The 22,891-nt window shown below is 44.2% G+C and overlaps 1 protein-coding gene and 1 long non-coding RNA gene across 3 annotated transcripts; one reads left to right on the forward strand and one right to left on the reverse strand.

The window, feature by feature from the left end:
- Positions 1-1,069: 1,069 nt before the first annotated feature.
- Positions 1,070-16,723, reverse strand: stard15 (StAR-related lipid transfer (START) domain containing 15). 2 transcript variants are annotated; one of them, XM_026185827.1, is made up of 7 exons: positions 16,476-16,723; positions 4,951-5,098; positions 2,949-3,052; positions 2,498-2,615; positions 2,187-2,239; positions 1,788-2,051; positions 1,070-1,693 (listed from the first exon to the last, which is right to left on the reverse strand). In XM_026185827.1, the coding sequence occupies exons 1-6, from the start codon at positions 16,620-16,622 to the stop codon at positions 1,836-1,838; spliced, it is 786 nt and encodes a 261-aa protein (XP_026041612.1). In that variant the 5' UTR covers positions 16,623-16,723; the 3' UTR covers positions 1,070-1,693; positions 1,788-1,835. The 2 variants fall into 2 exon arrangements, with proteins under 2 accessions (XP_026041612.1, XP_026041605.1); XM_026185820.1 differs by having other exon boundaries at positions 1,070-2,051; positions 16,476-16,722.
- Positions 16,724-16,846: 123 nt separating this feature from the next.
- On the forward strand, positions 16,847-19,352 carry LOC113032758 (uncharacterized). The gene is made up of 2 exons (XR_003273926.1): positions 16,847-16,997; positions 18,967-19,352. It is a non-coding gene; the product is annotated as an uncharacterized LOC113032758 (long non-coding RNA).
- The last annotated feature ends 3,539 nt before the right edge of the window (positions 19,353-22,891 follow it).

Genomic DNA, 22,891 nt, shown 5'->3' on the forward strand with positions numbered 1-22,891 from the left:
GTAAAAAAACAATAATAGGACAGTAAAAGAATTAAAACAATAACTAAACTAATTCAAATAAGGCCAAAATGCTTGGGTCATAGTGTGTTAAAAGCCAGGGCATAGAAATGTGTCTTTAGTAATGATTTAAATTGCTCAAGTGTTTGTGCAGATCTGATATTTAAGGGGAGACTATTCCAAAGTCTGGAACCTGCCACAGAGAAGGATCTATCACCACAGGATTTGAGGTTAGTTCGTGGGATGGACAGCATTAGTTTTGAGCTAGACCTCGTGGTTTTTCCTGGAGCATAGGCAGAGAGGAGCTCAAACAGGTAAGGAGGGGCTCGGGCATTAAGTGACTTAAAAACAAAAAGTAGAAGTTTAAATTGGATCCTGTAGGAGACAGGAAGCCAGTGTAAAGAAGCTAAAACTGGGGTTATATGCTCTCTCCGTTTGGTACCAGTTAGCAGGTGACCAGCTGCATTTTGAACCATCTGAAGACGATGGATGATGGCCTGATCTAGACCATAATACAATGAATTGCAGTAGTCTAATCTGCAAGTAAGAAAAAGGTGAATAACACGCTCAAAGACGTTAGCCAGAAGGTATGGCTTTACCTTGGCTAGCTGTCTTAACTGAAAAAAACAGGACTGAACTACTGCACTCACCTGCTTAGTCAATTTAAAAGAACCATCAATGTAGACACCGAGGTTTTTTACATGTGTTTTACAATACGAGGAAAGGGTGCCCAGAGTGCACTGGTCAACGCCCTGTAGAGGTTTTCTGGCCTCTGTGAGGAGAAACCTAACTAACTGATGAGGTAATTTATGTTATGTGGGAATGCCTCGGGATCAGCAGAGATTTCTGGAACTGCCTCTGCGACCCGACACTAGAAAAAAAAAAAAAAAAAAAAAAAAAAAAAAAAAAAAAAAAAAAAAAAAAAAAAAAGAGGCTGGTTGCAACTTTTCCATCAGCTGCCATTGTAAGAACATAGAAATTTGTAAAGATGGACTTGCAGTGAGCTGAAACATGTTCGCTCATCATCTGTTGACGTAGATCATGTGATCACACTGACTCACACACTGCAGAGCTGATTTAATGTGGTTTTATTGCTCAGGTTAAACATCCAGGAAAACAAATCTGAGAACCTGCAGAAGATTCATGTGGCTTCTGTCCCACACAGATTACAGACTTTAAATATTCAGCACAGAGCCCTGACAAAATCAACACATCATTATTATTATTATTTACACTCTGAACATCTACCAGGACACAGCGACCCTCTCAGAACCGTGGTTATAGTTTGGTTACTTTTTTACCCACATGATGAAAACAGAGCTTTCACCTTTCTGATCAACTCTTACAGACATCGCACAGTTGTTCGGTTAGAAACTCTCTATGAGTGGGGTAAATATTTAGAAATCCACACCCACCTGAACCAAACCCCTACCCGACCAGGAAGTGGATGTTGTTAGGAGGCTAACACTGATTGTCATTAGCTTCTAAACAGACTGCAGGAAGTAGATTCACAGACGAGTTTCTGCTGCACGCTCTTTGTCTCACTGCAACACAAATACAATTCAAGGAAAGATTAGATGAAACTCCAGCCACCTTCAATGTGAGCAGAGGCCATCGCGGAACACCTGGAAACAGCTGTGAGGGCGGTCTCATGTTTGTAGCTGCCATGAAACAGATTCCGTCCGATTACTGTGAGCTGACAGAAGGTTTTCAGAAAGTTGTGAAAAGGTTTGTGAGATCCAGCAAAGCGAGCGCAGCTGCATTCAGAAAGGTGTCCAGCATGAGTTTACCTGATCAAACAAACCAACAAACAGTAAACCAGACAGAGTCCGCCATCTTTACGGCTCCTCGTCGTCACTCTGCTGCGTCTTCTCCTCGCTCAAGCAGCTCTCATCGATGTTCTCCAGAGAGTCAGCTCGCTGCACCGTCAGCTCTGACACGCTGATGCACGGCAGCGTGTTCTGCTCTGGGAACATCCATGGCTTCAGGCCCGGGTTGTGTTTCCTCTTCCACTCCGGGTACTTTACAGAAGCCTTGTAGATCTTCCTCATAGCCTAAGATGACCAAAATGAGATGGGACAGAAACACATTCAGATGGGTCAGAGACACGTTCAGGACACGTTCAGATGGGACAGAGACACAGCCTGATGGGACAGAGACACAGCCTGATGGGAATAGAGGTCGTTTACCTTTGGAGCTACAAACTGGGACACCCTGTTCACCACCCACTTTGGTAAAGAACCTGCAGACAGAGACAATGGTGCCGAGGGTCAGGCTGAGTCAGTTCAGTTTAAACATGAAGCACAGATCGAGTTTACAGAGAGAACATTTGTACATAACACACACACACACACACACACACACACACACACACACACACACACACACACACACACACACACACACACACACACACACACACACACACACACACACATTGTATTTGGCCAGTAGAAGAGGTACTGTATTTAGTACTTCTTCCACTAGCCACAGGTCTCACCTCTGGGGTCCACCTGAGTCAGGTAGTAGAGGGTGGAGCTGGTGGCTCCGTTGGACTGGATCAGGTACCCCGTGAGCAGAGAGACGGCTCGGACGTAGTCCTTCTTTGGAGGATATTTCTGAGGTGGACAAAGGAGCAGTGAGTGATTGACTGCACTGTCCACTTGGCAGATATAACCTCACACATCACACCTCAGTGTGCATCTGTATACTGATGATACTGTGCTCTATTCTCTGGAGTGGTATTTACAATTAAAACTTTCACCTACTGATCTGAAGTCTGTGATTGATTGTGCAACCATGAATCTGCTGGGGTCTGACTGGGTCCTAGTGATAAAGCTCCCCTATGGAGTCTGCTCTTCTAATAAAATGTTTTTGTGTCTTTATGCTCCATATGTCACTAAATGAGTATAAAACCCACCAAGTCACAGTCAGAGCAGTGAAATACTGACCGGGTGTTTGACCGAGTAGTTGATGATCATGTAGTCGTTGCCGAGTGGAAGCCAAGATCTCATCGTCACAAAGTCTCTGTTTTTCAGCGGGCTCGGGCATTTCCCTTCAAACAGAACACAAACACATCCACAAAGGTTCAGACAGAATCAGATATTTGGCAACTAAAAACCAGCTAACCCTTTTGGACCAGCACAGACTCCGGCTCAACCTAACCTCAGTTTGATCTGAATTAAGAAGCAGAAAGTTAGAGGCCGCCCAGGTCCTTTAGACCTGAGTCTATTAGATAGATATAATACAAACCACTGCAGCGCAGTACCTGTAATACCTACAGCATGTTCTAATCGCTCTAATAGGATATTATGGTCGACAGTATCGAACGCTGCACTGAGGTCTAGCACTGCTATGCAGATGATACCGAGCTCTATCTGTCCATGAAGCCAGATAACACACGGCAATTAGTTAAACTGCAGGAATGTCTTAACCTCCTAAGACCCAAACTCTTCCACAGCATGCATTTTTAATTTCTCTTTGATATTTGGGCATATTGGGACCTGATGAATGTAAAAACAAAGTATTGCCTGATTTTTTTTTTTTTTAAACCTGATTTTTGGGGTGGTTGGCCCGGAAAAGGCCCAACCACAAAAATGAGATCCACATGAGGATATTCATTTAAAATTTCAATAGAACAGTGGCAGTATGTCCTCATAAGTGGATATCAGGCCCATGTAGAGCAAAATTTTGTATTTCGGTCTAGACAACCCAAAATGTGATGTCCACATATGTGGACGCCAGGTCCTAGGGGGTTAAAGACATAAAGACCTGGATGGCCACTAACTTTCTGCTTCTTAATTCAGATCAAACTGAGGTTATTGTACTCGACCCCGAAAAGCCTAGAAATATGGTATCTAACCAGATTCTTACTCTGGATGGCATTACCTTGGCCTCCAGTAACACTGTGAGCAACCTTGGAGTCATTTTTGACCAGGACATGTCCTTCAATGCACATATTAAACAAATATGTAAGACTGCTTTCTCTCATTTGTGCAACATCTCTAAAGTTAGAAATATCCTGTCTCAGAGTGACGCTGAAAAACTAGTTCATGCATTTATTACTTCCAGGCTGGACGACTGTAATTCATTATTATCAGGAAGTCCTAAAAACTCCCTGAAAAGCCTGACAGACACAGTCTCTACTTTTAAGATTAGGCTTCAAACTTTCCTTAGTTATGCTGCAACAGGTGTAGGCTGCTGGGGGAGTCCCACGATGCACTGCGTTTCTTCTTCACTCACTATGTGTTAACAGTCCTCTCTGCGCTGAATCATACCTGTTATTAACCTCTGTCTCTCTTCCACAACATGTCTTTATCCTGTCTTCCTTCTCTCACCCCAACCAATCACAGCAGATGGCCCCGCCCCTCCCTGAGCCTGGTTCTGCCGGAGGTTTCTTCCTGTTAAAAGGGAGTTTTAACAGGAAGTGCTTGCTCATAGGGGTCATATGATTGTTGGGTTTTTCTCTGTATGTATTACTGTAGGGTCTACCTTACAATATAAAGCAACTTGAGGCGACTGTTCTTGTGATTTGGTGCTATATAAATAAAATTTAATTGAAATTGAATCAAATCTTTATTATTATTTATGTATTTATTTATCAGCAGCCACGGCGTAGCCACAGCGGGCTGGGGTGATGTGCCCACAGGCTCTGCCGGGAGCCAGCTGCGCCATAGCGGGCCGAGCCCAGGCCCAGAGGCCCAAGATCCCCCCCGTCCCCCCGGAAAAGGCCCAACCGGTTAGAGTATCTTTTATACCTGTCATTTGAGTGTCATGTTAAACCACATCACTGGGTCTCCCTACTTCCACAACATCGATTGCTACTTCCTCTTGTTCCCTTAGGTCTTTGTCCACCATTCACCTTATTGTTCCCTCTGCCTGTCTCACCATTCTGGTGCTGTGCTGAGGTGTTTTATGGCATGTATTACATCACCGCTCAGTAAAGGAACTAACAGGAGTAATATCCCACGTCTGCATTGACCGTCAGCCTGCCGATGTCATACGTATCGATCATGTTGGTGTCCCACTTCTTCCGGTAGCTGGTGTCATGGAGGACGTCGTACAATGTCTCTGCTGTCACGTCCTTACAGACTATCCTCATCTGAGGCACAGAAAGAGAGAGGGAGAGAGTCAGGCAGAGGTTAGGACCAATCACGCTCAACTCTAACCACCAGTTTCCATGATGGTGTACTGTGACATTTAGATGTGCCATGGGATTTTATTACTTGAACTCTGCAACTGCATGAAATGTTAGAAACATACATATGTTGGGATTGTAGGAGGAAGACGGGGAACTCAGAGGGAACCCACAGTGATGACTCCTAAGAAAAAAAAGTTCATGAATTTGAGTCACCTGGTGTCCAGGTTTTCCCTGGTAGTGCTATCTTTAAGGGGAGGGTGTGATGACCCAGGAAACAGCAGGTGTGCTGTGTTCTACAGGAGCTGATTGGAGTGCTGCATGAGCTACATCCACACTGAGTTTCTTCAGTGGAACAGCCTGTCTTGGAGATTCTTTACACCCTTCAGTGCTTCCCAGCACAGGATTATCCCATACTCACAGGAGCACGCTGCTCATGATGAAGAAGGGAGGTCTAGCTCAGCTATTGAGGAAGCAAATATAATACAATCTTATTCCCTTGCCACCAATATTCATGGCTAATGTGCAGTCTGAGGAGTAAATGAACTGCATTTGAATGTCACACATTTATGTGACTTCAGGGATACATGTCTAATTGCATTCACAGAGACTCACAGATCTTTTAGCTGATAAACTTCTTAAACTGTTTAAACTTGATTTTAAACCTGTGGGTTAAATTTTAGACTCTTTAACTAACAGGTCTCCGTGTGTGAGAGTCAGCATCTGTTTTTCTAATCAGCTGAATTCTTCTATTGGGTCACCACAGGGATGTTGTCTCTCTCCGCTACCATATATTTTATACACTAATGATTGTCGTAGTACACAGGCTAACAGGCATTGTAAGCCTCCTCCATGGTGAAGAGTACAGGGAGTGCAGAATTGTTAGGCAAGTTGTATTTTTGAGGAATAATTTTATTATTGAACAACAACCATGTTCTCAATGAACCCAAAAAACTCATTAATATCAAAGCTGAATGTTTTTGGAAGTAGTTTTTAGTTTTAGCTATTTTAGAGGGATATCTGTGTGTGCAGGTGACTATTACTGTGCATAATTATTAGGCAACTTAACAAAAAACAAATATATACCCATTTCAATTATTTATTTTTACCAGTGAAACCAATATAACATCTCCACATTCACAAATATACATTTCTGACATTCAAAAACAAATCAGCGACCAATATAGCCACCTTTCTTTGCAAGGACACTCAAAAGCCTGCCATCCATGGATTCTGTCAGTGTTTTGATCTGTTCACCATCAACATTGCGTGCAGCAGCCTCCCAGACACTGTTCAGAGAGGTGTACTGTTTTCCCTCCTTGTAAATCTCACATTTGATGATGGACCACAGGTTCTCAATGGGGTTCAGATCAGGTGAACAAGGAGGCCATGTCATTAGTTTTTCTTCTTTTATACCCTTTCTTGCCAGCCACGCTGTGGGGTACTGCTGTTTTATTTATCTGTATAATGGTCTATGTTCTGATTCTTTAGTTATCCTATTTTGAATATTATATTCTATGTTTCAGTTTATTCTGGTTTAGGGTTTTGTTCTCAGGTTTTGCATTCTTGTGTTTAATGTAGGTTTAGTTCAGTGTCAGTGTCTTCCAGAAACTGGCAGTAGGACTGGGAGTTGAGCTTGACTCCATCCTCAACCCGAAAAGGCCCCACAAGCTCATCTTTGATGATACCAGCCCAAACCAGTACTCCACCTCCACCTTGCTGGCGTCTGAGTCGGACTGGAGCTCTCTGCCCTTTACCAATCCAGCCACGGGCCCATCCATCTGGCCCATCAAGACTCACTCTCATTTCATCAGTCCATAAAACCTTAGAAAAACCAGTCTTGAGATATTTCTTGGCCCAGTCTTGACGTTTCAGCTTGTGTGTCTTGTTCAGTGGTGGTCGTCTTTCAGCCTTTCTTACCTTGGCCATGTCTCTGAGTATTGCACACCTTGTGCTTTTGGGCACTCCAGTGATGTTGCAGCTCTGAAATATGGCCAAACTGGTGGCAAGTGGCATCTTGGCAGCTGCACGCTTGACTTTTCTCAGTTCATGGGCAGTTATTTTGCGCCTTGGTTTTTCCACACGCTTCTTGCGACCCTGTTGACTATTTTGAATGAAACGCTTGATTGTTCGATGATCACGCTTCAGAAGCTTTGCAATTTTGAGACTGCTGCATCCCTCTGCAAGATATCTCACTATTTCTGACTTTTCTGCGCCTGTCAAGTCCTTTTGACCCATTTTGCCAAAGGACGTTGCCTAATAATTATGCACACCTGATATAGGGTGTTGATGTCATTAGACCACACCCCTTCTCATTACAGAGATGCACATCACCTAATATGCTTAATTGGTAGTAGGCTTTCGAGCCTATACAGCTTGGAGTAGGACAACATGCATGAAGAGGATGATGTGGACAAAATACTCATTTGCCTAATAATTCTGCACTCCCTGTATTCCCATGGGCTGCCTCCCCATCTTGCCCTGACAGTAGTAAAGGGTGCAGCCATTGATGGTGGTGGATATTCTGTATTTGGGGGGGGGGGGTGTTCTTGATAAGCCTCTGTCCTTTGAATCAACTTGTGCTGTTACAACAAAAAAGTTCCAACAATAATTGGACTTTTTCCTGAGGTTGAGAGTTTTTAACATTTCATTTGAAATGACCATTTATTAAAAAAAAAAAAGAAAAAAAAAAGAGGGTTTTTTTTAGTACCATTGCTTGGCTACAGTAATCTGTCCTTGACCAACCAGACTTGGTAACCTGGTTAGTAAGATTTCAGGGAGGTCTCAGGTCCAGTTTCTGGACAGGTGCTGAGGAAGGAAACATCTGTCATGTCTGAGAGGATGGTCTGAACATCCTCTCTTCAGGTCGTTGGTATAAAGTGCCTGCAGTGACGAGACCACAGAGTGTCTTTTATACCTGCTGCTGATATGATGGTTATTAAAGCTAACCTATAAGTGTTGTTGCCATCACTATTGCACTTTGTTACTGATAAAACTTGGGCTGTTCTTTAATTTTTTAAATGTTTGTGTTGTTTGATGTGTGGACATGTTTCCCATTGGGGACAATAAAGTTACCAATTAGTAGTCTGACAAACTGTCTTAAGACAATTGGCAAACGATTTTCTGCAGCTTAATGCAGACGAAACTGTTTCATTAAGCCCCAAATTAGACAACATCCTGGTTCTTTCTCATTGATGGTGAAAGATGCTGCTCAAAATCTTGATTTTTGATCTTTGACTTTTGATGCTCACATGAAGTCTGTGACCCACTCTTGCTTTTCCACTTAAGAAATATCAATCAGAGCTCCCTGACCTGCTGTCCATCTACACCAAGCAGTGCAAGTCCAAAGCTAGGAAGATTATGATGGACCTCTCCCATCCCAACAATGGACTCTTCTCACTGTTGAGGTCTGGGAAGCGCTTCCGCTCCGTTAAGGCCAAAACAGAGAGAATGAGGAGGAGCTTCTTCCCCCAGGCTATTCGGGCCCTGAACCAGGTGTAGGACTAGACTCTCCCACACATCACCACACGCACCACCACACATTTCCTATAATTCCATAATTCCTAGAATTTATAATCTTTATAATCTCTTCTGCTATTTGCACAGTCTTTACTGTAAATTCCTAAGTTAATTTGTAAATTTTGTAGTAAACTGTAAATATTGTAAAACTTTTCTTCTGTCATTTAATGGTCGGGCATTCTACAGCTACAAGCATTTCACACCCATGTCATACTGTGTATGGTTGTGTGTGTGTGACAAATAAAATTTGAATTTGAAATATCACTAAACTCAGAATTGCTGTCTCCATAAATGAATTAGAGAGGCTTGTTCATGCCTTCATCTCCTCCCGCTTAAAATATTTTGATGCTCCTTTCTCCCGTCTGTCAAAGACTTCTATAAATTACCTACAAGCTGTTGAAAATGCTGCAGTAACACTTTTAAATCACTCAGAAATTCTCACTTCATTGTTAAAATCTTTGCACTGGTTTCCAGTTTGGTTCGGATACCAGTTTAAACTCTTACTTTGACTGCCTTACAAGGAGAGAGCCCAACTTATATCATCCTTATAAGATCCTTAGATCTACAGATCGTGGTCTTCTGGTAATTCCACAGAGCTGTTTGAAAACTAGAGGGGATCATGCTGTCTAAATCTCAGCTCCAAAACTGTGGAACAGTTCATCTCCCCCTCTGTGCACCAGTGGCTCTGTGGCTGAAAACATCTATTCAGGCACACATTTGGATAATAATCTTGTGTAATATGTTGTTATTTTTAATATCCCTGAAAAACACTTTGTAATAGATTCTTGTCTTAAAATGTGCTCACACACACACGCACGCACGCACGCACGCACACACATGGAATACTTGACAGATACATTTAAATAACTAAGATTTTATATTTTATGATTTCAGTTTCACAGTGTCACAACTGCAGTGTTGGGGCGGTGCAAGAGAAACCCTTCAGTTTCTTTTGCGGTTTATGTGACGTCACAGTTTTCTGGTTCTGGCTGATAATAGTTTGATTCCTGTGTTTTCTGAATAAAAGAACCAGCGGCTTCCATTTAGTTTTATTCAAATGGCGCCAAATCCCAACAGTGCTGTGTGCTGTAAGGCCAACATCTTAGAATAATCCGCCTCATTCAGAGCTCTCGTGTGGTTTCCTGTTGGGTCTTTTCAGGATAAACCAAAGTGACCTGTTAGCAGAGGAGACACCTGATCAAGTGTTGCTCAGAGGCATCTCAGCAGCTAACCTGAGCAGCTTCACTTTCTCTGCTCTGACCTTATCAGGTGTTCTCAGGTTTCAGTGCTTTAGCATCCGGTTTTATCTCTTTGAACTCTTTCAGGCTCAGACCATCTTCAAACTCGGACAACAGTCATCCTAAAGGGAGCTCCACAAGGATCCATCTCAGGTCCTCTGCTCTTTTATAGTTAGACATTTAACATCTGCTCCATTTCTACTGTGATGACACAAAAGATCATCTTCAGCTTCCTTATTTCAGCAGCTTCACCAACTCAGACCGAGGTTTCTAACAAAGCTCAGCTCAGGTTAGAAGATTTCATCGTTCCCACAAAATCTCCAAAAAAACTAATCACGTGTTCTTATCTAACACAGTCGACCAATATTATCAGCCCAAGACTTTATTCCTTGCACAGGGACAGAAACTTCATCTGTTAGTGAGGATAATCCCTGATAATCTGAAGGCTGTGATTGGCTCTGATTCTCTGTAATAACCAGACTGCAGTCGTCTCCATTCTCCTCCATGAGGTTACCTGCTGTATTGAGTTTTTAAGTCCATCAGGGTCGTATTTGCAGTTCTGGTGTTTTGTTGGACCTGATGAGTTTCTGCATCACGTGTGAGGCAAACAGAGCTACAGTGGGGCAAAAAAGTATTTAGTCAGCCACCGATTGTGCAAGTTCCCCCACCTAAAATGATGACAGAGGTCAGTAATTTGCACCAGAGGTACACTTCAACTGTGAGAGACAGAATGTGAAAAAAAAATAAAATCCACGAATCCACATGGTAGGATTTGTAAAGAATTTATTTGTAAATCAGGGTGGAAAATAAGTATTTGGTCAATAACAAAAATACAACTCAATACTTTGTAACATAACCTTTGTTGGCAATAACAGAGGTCAAACGTTTACTATAGGTCTTTACCAGGTTTGCACACACAGTAGCTGGTATTTTGGCCCATTCCTCCATGCAGATCTTCTCGAGAGCAGTGATATTTTGGGGCTGTCGCCGAGCAACACGGACTTTCAACTCCCGCCACAGATTTTCTATGGGGTTGAGGTTTGGAGACTGGCTAGGCCACTCCAGGACTTTCAAATGCTTCTTACGGAGCCACTCCTTTGTTGCCCGGGCGGTGTGTTTTGGATCATTGTCATGTTGGAAGACCCAGCCTCGTTTCATCTTCAAAGTTCTCACTGATGGAAGGAGGTTTTGGCTCAAAATCTCACGATACATGGCCCCATTCATTCTGTCCTTAACACGGATCAGTCGTCCTGTCCCCTTGGCAGAAAAACAGCCCCATAGCATGATGTTTCCACCCCCATGCTTCACAGTAGGTATGGTGTTCTTGGGATGCAACTCAGTATTCTTCGTCCTCCAAACACGACGAGTTGAGTTTATACCAAAAAGTTCTACTTTGGTTTCATCTGACCACATGACATTCTCCCAATCCTCTGCTGTATCATCCATGTGCTCTCTGGCAAACTTCAGACGGGCCTGGACATGCACTGGCTTCAGCAGCGGAACACGTCTGGCACTGCGGGATTTGATTCCCTGCCGTTGTAGTGTGTTACTGATGGTGACCTTTGTTACTTTGGTCCCAGCTCTCTGCAGGTCATTCACCAGGTCCCCCCGTGTGGTTCTGGGATCTTTGCTCACCGTTCTCATGATCATTTTGACCCCACGGGATGAGATCTTGCGTGGAGCCCCAGATCGAGATTATCAGTGGTCTTGTATGTCTTCCATTTTCTGATGATTGCTCCCACAGTTGATTTTTTCACACCCAGCTGCTTGCCTATTGTAGATTCACTCTTCCCAGTCTGGTGCAGGTCTACAATACTTTTCCTGGTGTCCTTCGAAAGCTCTTTGGTCTTGGCCATGGCGGAGTTTGGAGTCTGACTGTTTGAGGCTGTGGACAGGTGTCTTTTATACAGATGATGAGTTCAAACAGGTGCCATTCATACAGGTAACGAGTGGGGGACAGAAAAGCTTCTTACAGAAGACGTTACAGGTCTGTGAGAGCCAGAGATTTTCCTTGTTTGAGGTGACCAAATACTTATTTTCCACCCTAATTTACGAATAAATTCTTTACAAATCCTACCATGTGGATTCATGGATTTTTTTTTCACATTCTGTCTCTCACAGTTGAAGTGTACCTCTGGTGCAAATTACTGACCTCTGTCATCATTTTAAGTGGGGGAACTTGCACAATCGGTGGCTGACTAAATACTTTTTTGCCCCACTGTACAAGAGATCACCAGCTAATCCAGATCAGCTCCTCTGTCTGCCTGAAACAAACTGAACCATCTGAACATTAATCAGACAGACAACTGCTGCCTCCCCCTGTGAATGATTATGTGGAGCAGGTTATTATTAACGTGGAGCTGACCGTTCATGTGGACCACAGGAAGTTTCTCTGTACCATTTCCAGCTCTGCTGCTTTGGTCACTGTTTGCATCGTTGTTGCAGCGCAGCCTGAACGATGACAAACCAAAGTGTTCATGTAAAATATTCTCAGCCAGGAAACACCAGACTGTAATTTCCCCCTGTAGGCATGGAGAGATCTGAGCTCCAGATTTCCACCTGTCAGAGTTTCACAGTGGTCATGTGAGATGGTTTGTTACTGTAGGACGTCACTTTTTTCCACTGCTGTAATCGTGCTGGAGCCGCGGTCATTGATATGGTGATGGCAAGCGCTGTAAACTCTCCGTGTAACTCAATCAGCGAGACTCCGCTCGCCGTTAATCATTCATAAAGTCCCGAGCGCCGAGGCATTGTGTCTGTCACTCAGTCCGTCTCTCCTGCAGGAAACCTTTCAGCTCACTCAGGAGCTGAGCCAGGGTCTGTAGTTCTACGCACTGCCTTGCTTCACAGCACGTTGGAGACGACGAGCAGAGGTTCATTTACTTCAGATAAAATAAAGACACCACGATTACAAAGACCTACAAGTTCCCCCCGAGGTCGTGCACACGTCCCCTCCCCCTTGAGGTCATCCACACGTCCCCCTCCACCCATCATCTCCAGCTTTCATCAGCAGGGCGAGGTCATTTATGGTGCTGGAGAGTTTCATTTACTCTTTACAGCCTTCAGCAGCAAGAGATGTGACTCGCAAACGGCAGAGACTCCACAGCCAGTCACATAAGATGACAGAAATCAGCTGAACAGGTAAAACAGCTCTGTCAGTGCCCAGAATTACCACAGCGCCCTTCAGCTGGTGATAACAGGAGTATCACCCCCCCCAACCCCCACATAGATGGGCTTCTGCAGGTCAGACGTGAGGAAGCAGCCCGTGTTTTTGACTGGGCCATGCAGAAAGCTTACATGGAACCATTAACCAGTAACCAGTAAGCATGTCCGTGTTTGAATCCACGTGTGCTAGGAAGACAAATCAGACTGCAGGACAATGTTTTTAATCTCGGTTTTGTGGTTTTCACATGACGGGAAGCTGTGACTTAGGTAAATCAGCAGGTGATCATGTGACCTGTTTGGTCGCTGGCTCCATCAGCAGCTCTGAATTAGTCATGAGGCAGAAGAAGAAGAAATGCCTCGCTGCTTTCCAAAGAGTTTATAAATTATTTACACACAGGAATCATCATCATCACCTCACCATCACCTCTGTGTACTTAGAACAGAGACACTCCTCCTCGCACTCACACTTCCTCCCGTCTGCTCAGAGACTTTCTGTAATTGGGCCTGGGTCACCAGAGAAAAGACGTGAGAGAGAATCACCCAAAGAAGTCCCTTGAATTCACCAAATACCAGCTAAGCGTGTCATCTTGCTGATGTCTTGACTCAGATGCCAGAGGACACCTTTGGTGTAAACAAGACACCAGCAGCGCTAACAAAACACACCAATTACCTGGTCAGGTAACTGGCAAGACTCAGAACTGGAGTTACAGCCAACGACCAATGACTGTGTCACATTTTAACCACAAGCAAACTTTAAAATGTCTTCAGCTCAGTGAGGTCCATTAACAAGAACTTTCCAATCTTCTTATCCAGGTCATGGCCAGGCTGGAGCCTATCACAGAGGTGGGAAACACCTGGATGGGCTGGCAGCTCATCACAGGGCTAACCCAGAGAGAAAGACAACGGTCACACTCACATTCACTAGTAGGTCTACTTAACTAACTTAGAGTCACCAGGTAACTTCACATGAAGGTATTTGGAGTGAGCCTTAATGCTGAATGCTCACTTCACTTCTCTTCCTTAGGTGTGGAAATGCTGGTGTGCACATCCACCTGCACAACACCTGGCTCATTTATCACCATCCATAAGTGTCCTGCAGATTCGCTACAACACTTCCAGCAGCTGAACACGAAACAACAAGACTGTATGCATATTTATCAGATTTACTCTTATTTTTAAGTTACAAGAACATTTTTTATTAAATAACCTTTGTATGTTTTGTGTTCTAATGTACAGCCACATGTGTTGTTTAACCACAGCCAGTCACAGTGCAATGGTAGGGATGGACAAGAGGAGTGAGATGACTGTAAGTACTACAGGAAGGAATGATGGCGGATTCAGGAAACTGAAACAATGAAAGAGGTTATAAATAGATGCAATATGGTGCAAATCTAAAAAGCTTTTGATCAAGAAATACACTTAACTGTTACAGATATTAATTTGATCGAGTCTAGATGGCCCGACCAAGTGATATACGCAGCCTTTAACACCTATTGTGGCAGAGTACTTAATCACAGGACAATACCGGCTCAGGTTATTGAGATCATTCAGGACTTCTGGGGGGTATGTTATAACACTTCAAAGGAGAACTTGATAAGTGCGCACAGCCCAAAATAATCAGTGTCCCCATTGGGTGCTGGCGTATGTATAACTGGGGGTGATTTCAGATTAGATCACAAGATGGACTGCTCAACAGGTAAAGAGTAGCAGGTGACCAAGTGCCACATGACTGGGAGCGGCCGGCCCAGGTTCCAGTGTGATGCACGGCCCTTTGCTGCTGTCAGCTCTGTTCAAGGAGTTACCCACATTCAGTTTCGGTAATACTTTTCTCAAGTGGACCAAAATCATATCCAGTGACCCACCCGTCAGGGGTGCCCTCTTTCACCTGTTTGCCCTTGTTCTCAGGAAGAATCTCCTTCTCCATCAAGCTATCCGACTTTCCCTCTGCAGAAATCCTCAAATTTAGAGTCGCTCTGACTGAAGCCGAGAGCTTTGGTTTCACTCGTCACTGTCCCCATGCTGCATTAGCTGCTCTAGCCTGAGGTAGGGATTCAAACCTTCAGTGGGTTGCTGTAACATCAGAGTTCTGTACCACCCACCCTCACAGAAGTGACTGAGCAAAGCTTTAACCTCCTTCACACTTTTCGCCTTTAACTTCATGGAAAATGTTCTTTGTGTATTTGAAAATGAACCTTCAGGTGTGACTGCATCCATCAGAGTGATCCAGCTGCACACCATGGATCTGGATTCAAAACCGATTCAGTCGTCCTTTATTCATATAGCACCAAATCACAGCAACAGTTGCCCAGAGAAGCTTCATGTTGTAAAAAAACAGACCCTACAAAGGAGCTTCTTGCTGAGGAACCTCTGACTTTCCTCAGCACCAGTTTGCGGCTGCGAGTGGGTTAACAGGCTGAAAGATGAAGCTTACTCCGAGGATCGAAAGAGCCTGTTAGAAACTGTAAAAATACTTAAACATGAACAAACGCTCAAGTTTGTTTCAAGTCTTAAAGCACCAAACAAAACTGCACACACTCCATAAAGTGAATGTAGGCAGTCTGGGGGCCCACTGCAGCGTCCAGGACCCAGAGTACTGTGATCCGCCCCTGTTCTCACATCAAACAGTGGCTCCCAAGATCTGATTGGTCGTCAATAAGCTGAAACTGGCTGAGCAGGTTCGGGAGGAGAGCTGGTTAAATGTTTGCAGAGCTGCTGAGGTACCTGCCTCCAGGTACAGGTGACACCTGTCAGGTGGGCAGCATCACACATGAACCGTAACAGGAGTTCTGATGAAGCAGGCCTGTTAACCCTTCTGTTACCCACAATGCACCTGGACCTCTGACAGCTGGCACTTTAATGAGGCTGACGCCCTGTGACAGGTGTAGATTTCACCTGTTTGTACCAAAGTAACACAGATTCACAGGTTGCACCACTTCCAGGAACTTTCAGGTGTTTACACTGAGCAACTTCCTGTTTCCACCTTAAAGATAAATCAGTAAAAGTCATCAATCGATTGATCAGTGATCAGATTTCACCGATCATTCGATTGATTGATGGATGTGTTTCTGTGTTTACAGTCCAAGTACCTCATTTACTCCAGTAGCTTCAGCACCAAATCTTTGTGAATCACCATGGTGACCTCAAACTCCAAAATAAAACAACCAATCAAACTTTCTGAAGAGATGATGACACATGATCAAACCCTGTAGTTAGTGACTAACGGACTAACCAACCCACCGACTAACTGACCGTCTGCGCTAGCCCGTGCAGTTCTCAGAGGAAACTTTCACCATAATGTTTCCAGAGTAACTCTGGGATGAAGTAATGGAGTAAATGTACTCAGTTACTTTGAGCATTGCTTTTATTGTGAAGGAGCGCGGTCTTTTCGCAGTAAAAGCGTCAGCGGTGACGCGGCTCACCTTGAGCTTCTGCACGGTGCTGCTGTCCTCCTCGCGCCCCCACACCGTCACCCCTCCCTTGCTGTAGCGGCTGGTCCAGCCCTCCGTGCTCAGGCACTGCTCTCTGAACGAACAGAAGTCCGAGTCGTCCGGGATTTGCACCGGCATCTCCGATCAGCTGCCCACCGACCTTTGCACCTCACTGCGCCTGCGCGCCGCCCTCACACCACTAACAGGTAGCTGCTGTCCCGGCGGGGGGATGTGAGCGGCAGCGGTTGATGATGCCGCTTTTATCTGCTCCAGCACACAGATAGGACGGAGAGAAAGAGGTCCCACTCTGCTGCTCAAACACTACAATACCCACAAGGCTCGGCGAGGGCGGGGCCTATTGAGCACCTGCTGGACAGGTGAAGGCACAGTTGAAGTAGTCCAGGTGGAAGGTTCACCAATGAGATGGAGGACAGAAACACCAACAGGAGATGCACAAATACGACTTTTACACGGACACAAAGACACAGAGAAGCTATAAACCAACAAAAAGAGGTAAACACACAAACACACACACATTTGGAGATTTCACCCCGCCATCCGATGGGTGTGGCGGGGTGAAATCTCAATGGTAACTAAGATGTGATTGTCTGTGTGTCTTCCTCCTCCTGCCTGCGAGGAGCTGCAGGAATCAGAGCGGAGGGAGTCATCTGTCTTCGCGCATCACCTTTGAGGCCCTGCAGCGTGCTGCCTTCACGTTCCTTTGGAAATGTGAGCTTCCCCGGCCGCAGAGAGCTACCTGAATCTCTCTAATCTGAGCTCTAGATTAGCTTTAGATTAAAAACACAAGTCAGCGTTTCCGCCTGTCACCTGGTACAGCAGATAGACAGTGAGACGGTGTAGTTTGGTTGAAAGAAAATAGTTCCTACATAAAACTGTTTGCCCTGACCCCCTGATGGAGCTGCTGAGGTTTCAGTATTTATTTTTGGGAGTCAGCTCCATCACGCTGAAGTAAAGGCAGGCATCTCCCGAAAGGTGGAGAGACAGAGGGCTGAAATATGTCTGAGCGCTTCCTTTAATGCTGACTGTTTGATTTCCAGAGGCTCTTGAAGGCATCGATAACTGATACCTGTTCTCCAGGTGAAGCAGTGGGCGGAGCAAAGTGTGTGTGTGTGAGTCAGATCAGGTGTTATTTTCCATCATGTAACTGAGTCTGTAATGAAGGTCAGAGAGGAGGAGGAAGAGGAGGAGTAAAGTGTGATGAAGGTCAGAGTGTCATGTTCAGGTACTGCCTGATCTGTCAGTGAAACAGATTACCTGGATAAGTGAGTGTGATGTGATGTGAGTGTGCCCCCTGCTGACAGTGCACTGAAACCTGCAGAACTCGGCTCCAACCTTTAACTTCTGCACTTTGATTTTCCAGTTCAGGGGTCATTTCCACTGTAACGAACTCAGTGCTGGACTGTCTCTGAAAATGCTTCTTTTGGGTTTGCTGTGGTTTCTCCAGCTGTTTCCAGCTGCTGTGCTTTGTGCTGTACAAACTAAAGCTGCGTGTGATCTCATGTGGTGCTGTCTGTTCAGAGCAGCGTGCTGCATACGTGCACAAGCTTGGCAGATGATGCAAGTTTATTTTAAAACGATGAGACCCAAATTTCATCCATCCATCTTCTTCCGCTTATCTGGGTCACGGGGACGCTGTCAGATCGCCACCTCCTCCAGCTTCTCTGGGGGAACGCCAAGGCATTCCCAGGCTAGCCGACAGATACAATCTCTCCAGCGTGTCCTGGTCTGCCCCGGGGCCTCGCTGGGGACCACCCAAATTTCATTAGCAATTAAAACCATTCATGTACTTTCAACAGCATCAGGTCTCCTTCTTAACACCAATAAATGTGAATTAATGCAAATTAAATATTGTTCAGATATTATTGTTCCTGTTAAGAATGAGATTTCATGCTTTGGTACAAGCAGTATGGTGGCACGGTGGTTGGCACTGTTGCCACAAAGCAAGAAGGTCCTGAGTTCAATTCCACCATCAGGCCGGGGTCTTTCTGTGTGGAGTTTGCATGTTCTCCCCGTGTTTGGTGTTTGCATGGGTTCCCTCTGGGTACTCCGGCTTCCTCCCACTGTTCATTTCACATTTAAGGTTGGCTGGATTCAACAATTATTGAGCTTCCTACAAATATGTGTGATGTCATCCTCTTCGTATCCTTTCTAAAATCGCAGGTTTAAATTAATTTCTTGTCTGTAATTATGATGTTGACAAAATGTATTTTAAGCTTTCAGGTTTTCATCATCAGGTCTTCTTATTCTGGTCGCTCATGTAAATCATAACTCCTCCCATCATCACGATTTCTTCTGGAACAACAAGAAAAAATCACAATTCTGTGACTCCTGGTTCTGAAACACTCCTTGTGATAGACTGTTATAGACCGTTATGTGTTTAATTATTGAAAATTAAAGAACAACTCGTCACCTTCCTGTAACTCATGGGAACATGTCTTTGGTGTGTCTCATCTAAAATCAGTGTTTCATCACGGGCCCAGACTGGATGAGCACCACCCTCCTGCTCTGCTGTAGGTGAAGCGGTCAGAGCTCTGTTCCTGGACCATCCTGTTCCTAACCATATACAGTCTTCTGTTGGAATCACCTCATCTCTGCTATTAACTGGAAGAAGGACGTGTCCTTTAAACGTGTCCACAGGTGTGTCCTACCAAAGGTGTCCTTAAAACTGCTATAAAACGTGACTCTCAGGGGTTTTGGAACGACGTCTTATCTGGACCACATCAGGACAGCAGCATAAACTCGTCTCTATCTTCCATGTCCTCACTGTCATGATGGAAATGCACAACTATACTGACACTATCAAACTTTCTGCTCTTGTCCTTTTGTCAAATAAAGCTTTTTTTTTAAGTGTGCTGTGTCTGGGTAAAGGTTAAAAGTTAGTATGTGAGTGTGTCACGTGCTTCAGAGCTGCAGACTTCACACTGATTCAGCTTCAGAGCTGTGAGCCTGTGCTGCCCCCTGCTGCCTGCTGCCTGCTATTGCTGAGTGTGGCTTTACTTTGTTTCTATTAGATCTAAGAGAGTTCTGTTGCAGTGCTTCCAGTTTAGTGACTTATTGATTAAAATTATATTTTATTTTATTTCATGTATTCAGTAAAGGAAATACCAACTTTTAGAATAAATAAACTCTAAGATTATCTTATGTTATTGTGTGTGTGTGTGTGTGTGTGTATGTGTGTGTGTGTGTGTGTGTGTGTGTGTGTGTTTTAAGGTCAGGTCTGAGCTGAACGGTTTGAACTTTATAACACAATCAAACATTACTATGTTTGTTTACACACGTTGATAAGAGGATGAGGTGTGGTGTAATAACACATGTGTCTGTGCAGATTCTTAGTTTATAACAGACTCGTTTTCCTTAATGATTGGTTATTGGAAAACATAAACATTTGAAATTTATGTTTCAGCTGTGTTGTACTCAGAATTATTGCTTCAATCAATCACCCAGTGCATCATGGGAATCCCCAGCAGCCTACACCTACTGCAGCATAACTAAGGGAGGATTCAGGGTCACCTGGTCCAGCCCTAACTATATGCTTTAGCAAAAAGGAAAGTTTGAAGCCTAATCTTGAAAGTAGAGATAGTGTCTGTCTCCTGAATCCAAACTGAAGCTGGTTCCACAGAAGAGGGGCCTGAAAACTGAAGGCTCTGCCTCCCATTCTACTTTTAGATACTCTAGGAACAACAAGTAGGCCTGCAGAGCGAGAGCGAAGTGCTCTAATAGGGTGATATGGTACTGCAAGGTCATTAAGATAAGATGGGGCCTGATTATTTAAGACCTTGTATGTGAGAAGCAGGATTTTGAATTCTGGATTTAACAGGAAGCCAATGAAGGGAAGCCAAAACAGGAGAAATCTGCTCTCTCTTTCTAGTCCCTGTCAGTACTCTTGCTGCAGCATTTTGGATTAACTGAAGGCTTTTCAGGGAGTTTTTAGGATGCCTGGGTCGTTGACCCAGAGTTTTGAGTTTATTATATTATTTATCATTTGTAGTCTTTGGTTTCTTAGAGTTCTATCTTATGGTTTATGTCTCTGTGTCTCCCTGGTCCCACGTCTCTGTTCCCCCTGTTGTAGTGCCTGCCTGTGAGTCTGTGTCTGTAAGTTCAGTCTGTGTTATGTTTCCTGTTTTACTTTGAAAGTCCTTGTCTCATGTAAATGCGTCTGGTTGTGCTTCCTGTGTCTCGTTAGGCCTGATTTGTCCCAGCTGTGTTTCCCTCCTGTTACCAATTCCCTGATTGCTCCCTCTGTGTATTTAAGCCCTGTGTTTCAGTTTGTCCGTGTCATGATCTACCCTTATTTTGCTGTATGTTCTGTCTGTGTAAAGTTTACCTTGTAGTCTCAGTTTTGTTACTTTTTTGGAGTTCAGCGTTAAAGCTGTATTTAAGTTCACCTTTGATTTCTGTGAGTCTACATTTTGGGTCCTTCATGTAGTGATGGGCAGATGAAGCCCCATGAAGCACTGAAGCTTTTCATCCAATTGGTTCACCCCAACGCGAAGCTTCATGAAGCTTCATTTGCTCTAGCAGGACACCTACTGGACGTAAAAATAATAGCTGGCATGAATTTGAAGAGTGTGGCATTTTGCACACAGCCTGTAAATGTCAACAACAAAAGGAGTGTGTAAAACATGTATATTGTAGTGATGGCAGTATACTGTGTATATTTATAGTGGCAGTATGGAAAATGATTATTTGGAAATGCTTGAAATGGAAATGATCATTTACTGTGAGGTGAGGTGTGGTTGGGGTGTGGACAGTGGTTGTGCTTTTGTAACGTTGAGGTATGGACAGCTACACACTGAGGCTTTGAGCCTCAGTCCTGCCCACATTTTATTCTGTAAAAACAAAATTTTCACTGCTTTTATGACCTTTTTAGTGGGGAGAACATAGCTAGGATTTAATGATTTAACAAATCTTTTGAATCCTTTGTCCTCCACAATGCTAAATGGCTGGGAGTCCTCAATCACCATGCTGACCAGGTCTTCATCTATTTGAGATTGTTCTCCTGAGGAAAGACAATAAAGATAAAGCACAAATATAAATATCACACACGTAACTTATAACAGTTGTATAATATTGTTATATCATTTAGTAACATTACTGCATCCTATATTATCATTGCATTTGATGGCTCACCTGGTCTTGCTCCACAATCGGTGTCCCCCTTATTCTCATGCAAAGCTCTGTAGTGCCTAAGCATGGATGAGGTGTTGTTGTTGTTATATCCCAGCTCCCTGGCACATAGCAAACACTTCACCTTGTACAAAAGTCAAGACAGCTCAACATAAATTGTATTGCACCATCAGTATCATGAAAATACATCTTCTGTAGAAATTTACATACCTTGTTGGGAGGAATAAGATCAAAATGTTCCCACACAGGGGAGGACATCCTCCTCTTCTTAGCTAGCTCCATTCTCTCCTGACTTTCCTCACTCTCATAAACCTCCAAACTGTCTCCAAACTCTCACTAACCGCAACTCTCCATCAAACACCCACATTTTTGAATGAAGTCTGAGGGGTTTATATCGCTGTCATATCTCGCGGCAAAGTTCGAACCACTTCATGAACCAGTCACGTGGTACAGCCGGGCAGCGAGGCTTCGGACGTCATCATTTTCAGCTCCTCCCATAAATGAAGCAAGCCTCGATACGCGCTTCGCGGAAACGCCCCCTCCATTACTCGACACACGCTCCGAAGCCTCGATACAGAACGTCCCATCACTACCTTCATGTCACCACTCCTGCCTGCACACAGCCTTCCCATAACACAGTAGTCCAGCCTGGAAGTAATAAATGCATGAACTAGTTTTTTAGCGTCACTCTGAGACAGGATATTTCTAATTTTAGAGATGTTGCGCAAATGGAAGAACGCAGTCTTACATATTTGTTTAATATGTGCGTTGAAGGACATGTCCTGGTCAAAAACGACTCCAAGGTTCCTCACAGCGTTACTGGAGGCCAAGGTAATGCCATCCAGAGTAAGAATCTGGTTAGACACCATATTTCTAAGATTTTTACTGTGAATATTAGAGATAGTCTCATGGTCCTCACGTCTTCTCTGGTGTTCTCTTTGTGGTTCTTGCTCCCTCTTCACTCCTCCCCCAGCAGGGTGGCGCTCCTCCCCAGCAGACCTTCCTGGACCCCTGCCTGTTTCCTGTGGGCCCTGTTTGGATGAGCATGAGTGAGTTTCTGCGTGGGACTGGACTGAGAGTGTGTCAGTCACAGACTGTGTGTAGAGGAGTGTGAACGAGTTAGCCTTGCCCTGTACTTTTACCCTGGAGTCCCAGTCCCTTCGTCACAGTACATATGTATATATGTCACCTGGTGTTGTAAATAAACCTCCCTTTAATGGCACAATTCTGAGTCCTGCCTGAGACAGATTAATCATATT

Source organism: Astatotilapia calliptera, chromosome 2 (genome assembly GCF_900246225.1).
Source record: "Astatotilapia calliptera chromosome 2, fAstCal1.2, whole genome shotgun sequence".
Taxonomy (NCBI): domain Eukaryota; kingdom Metazoa; phylum Chordata; class Actinopteri; order Cichliformes; family Cichlidae; genus Astatotilapia; species Astatotilapia calliptera.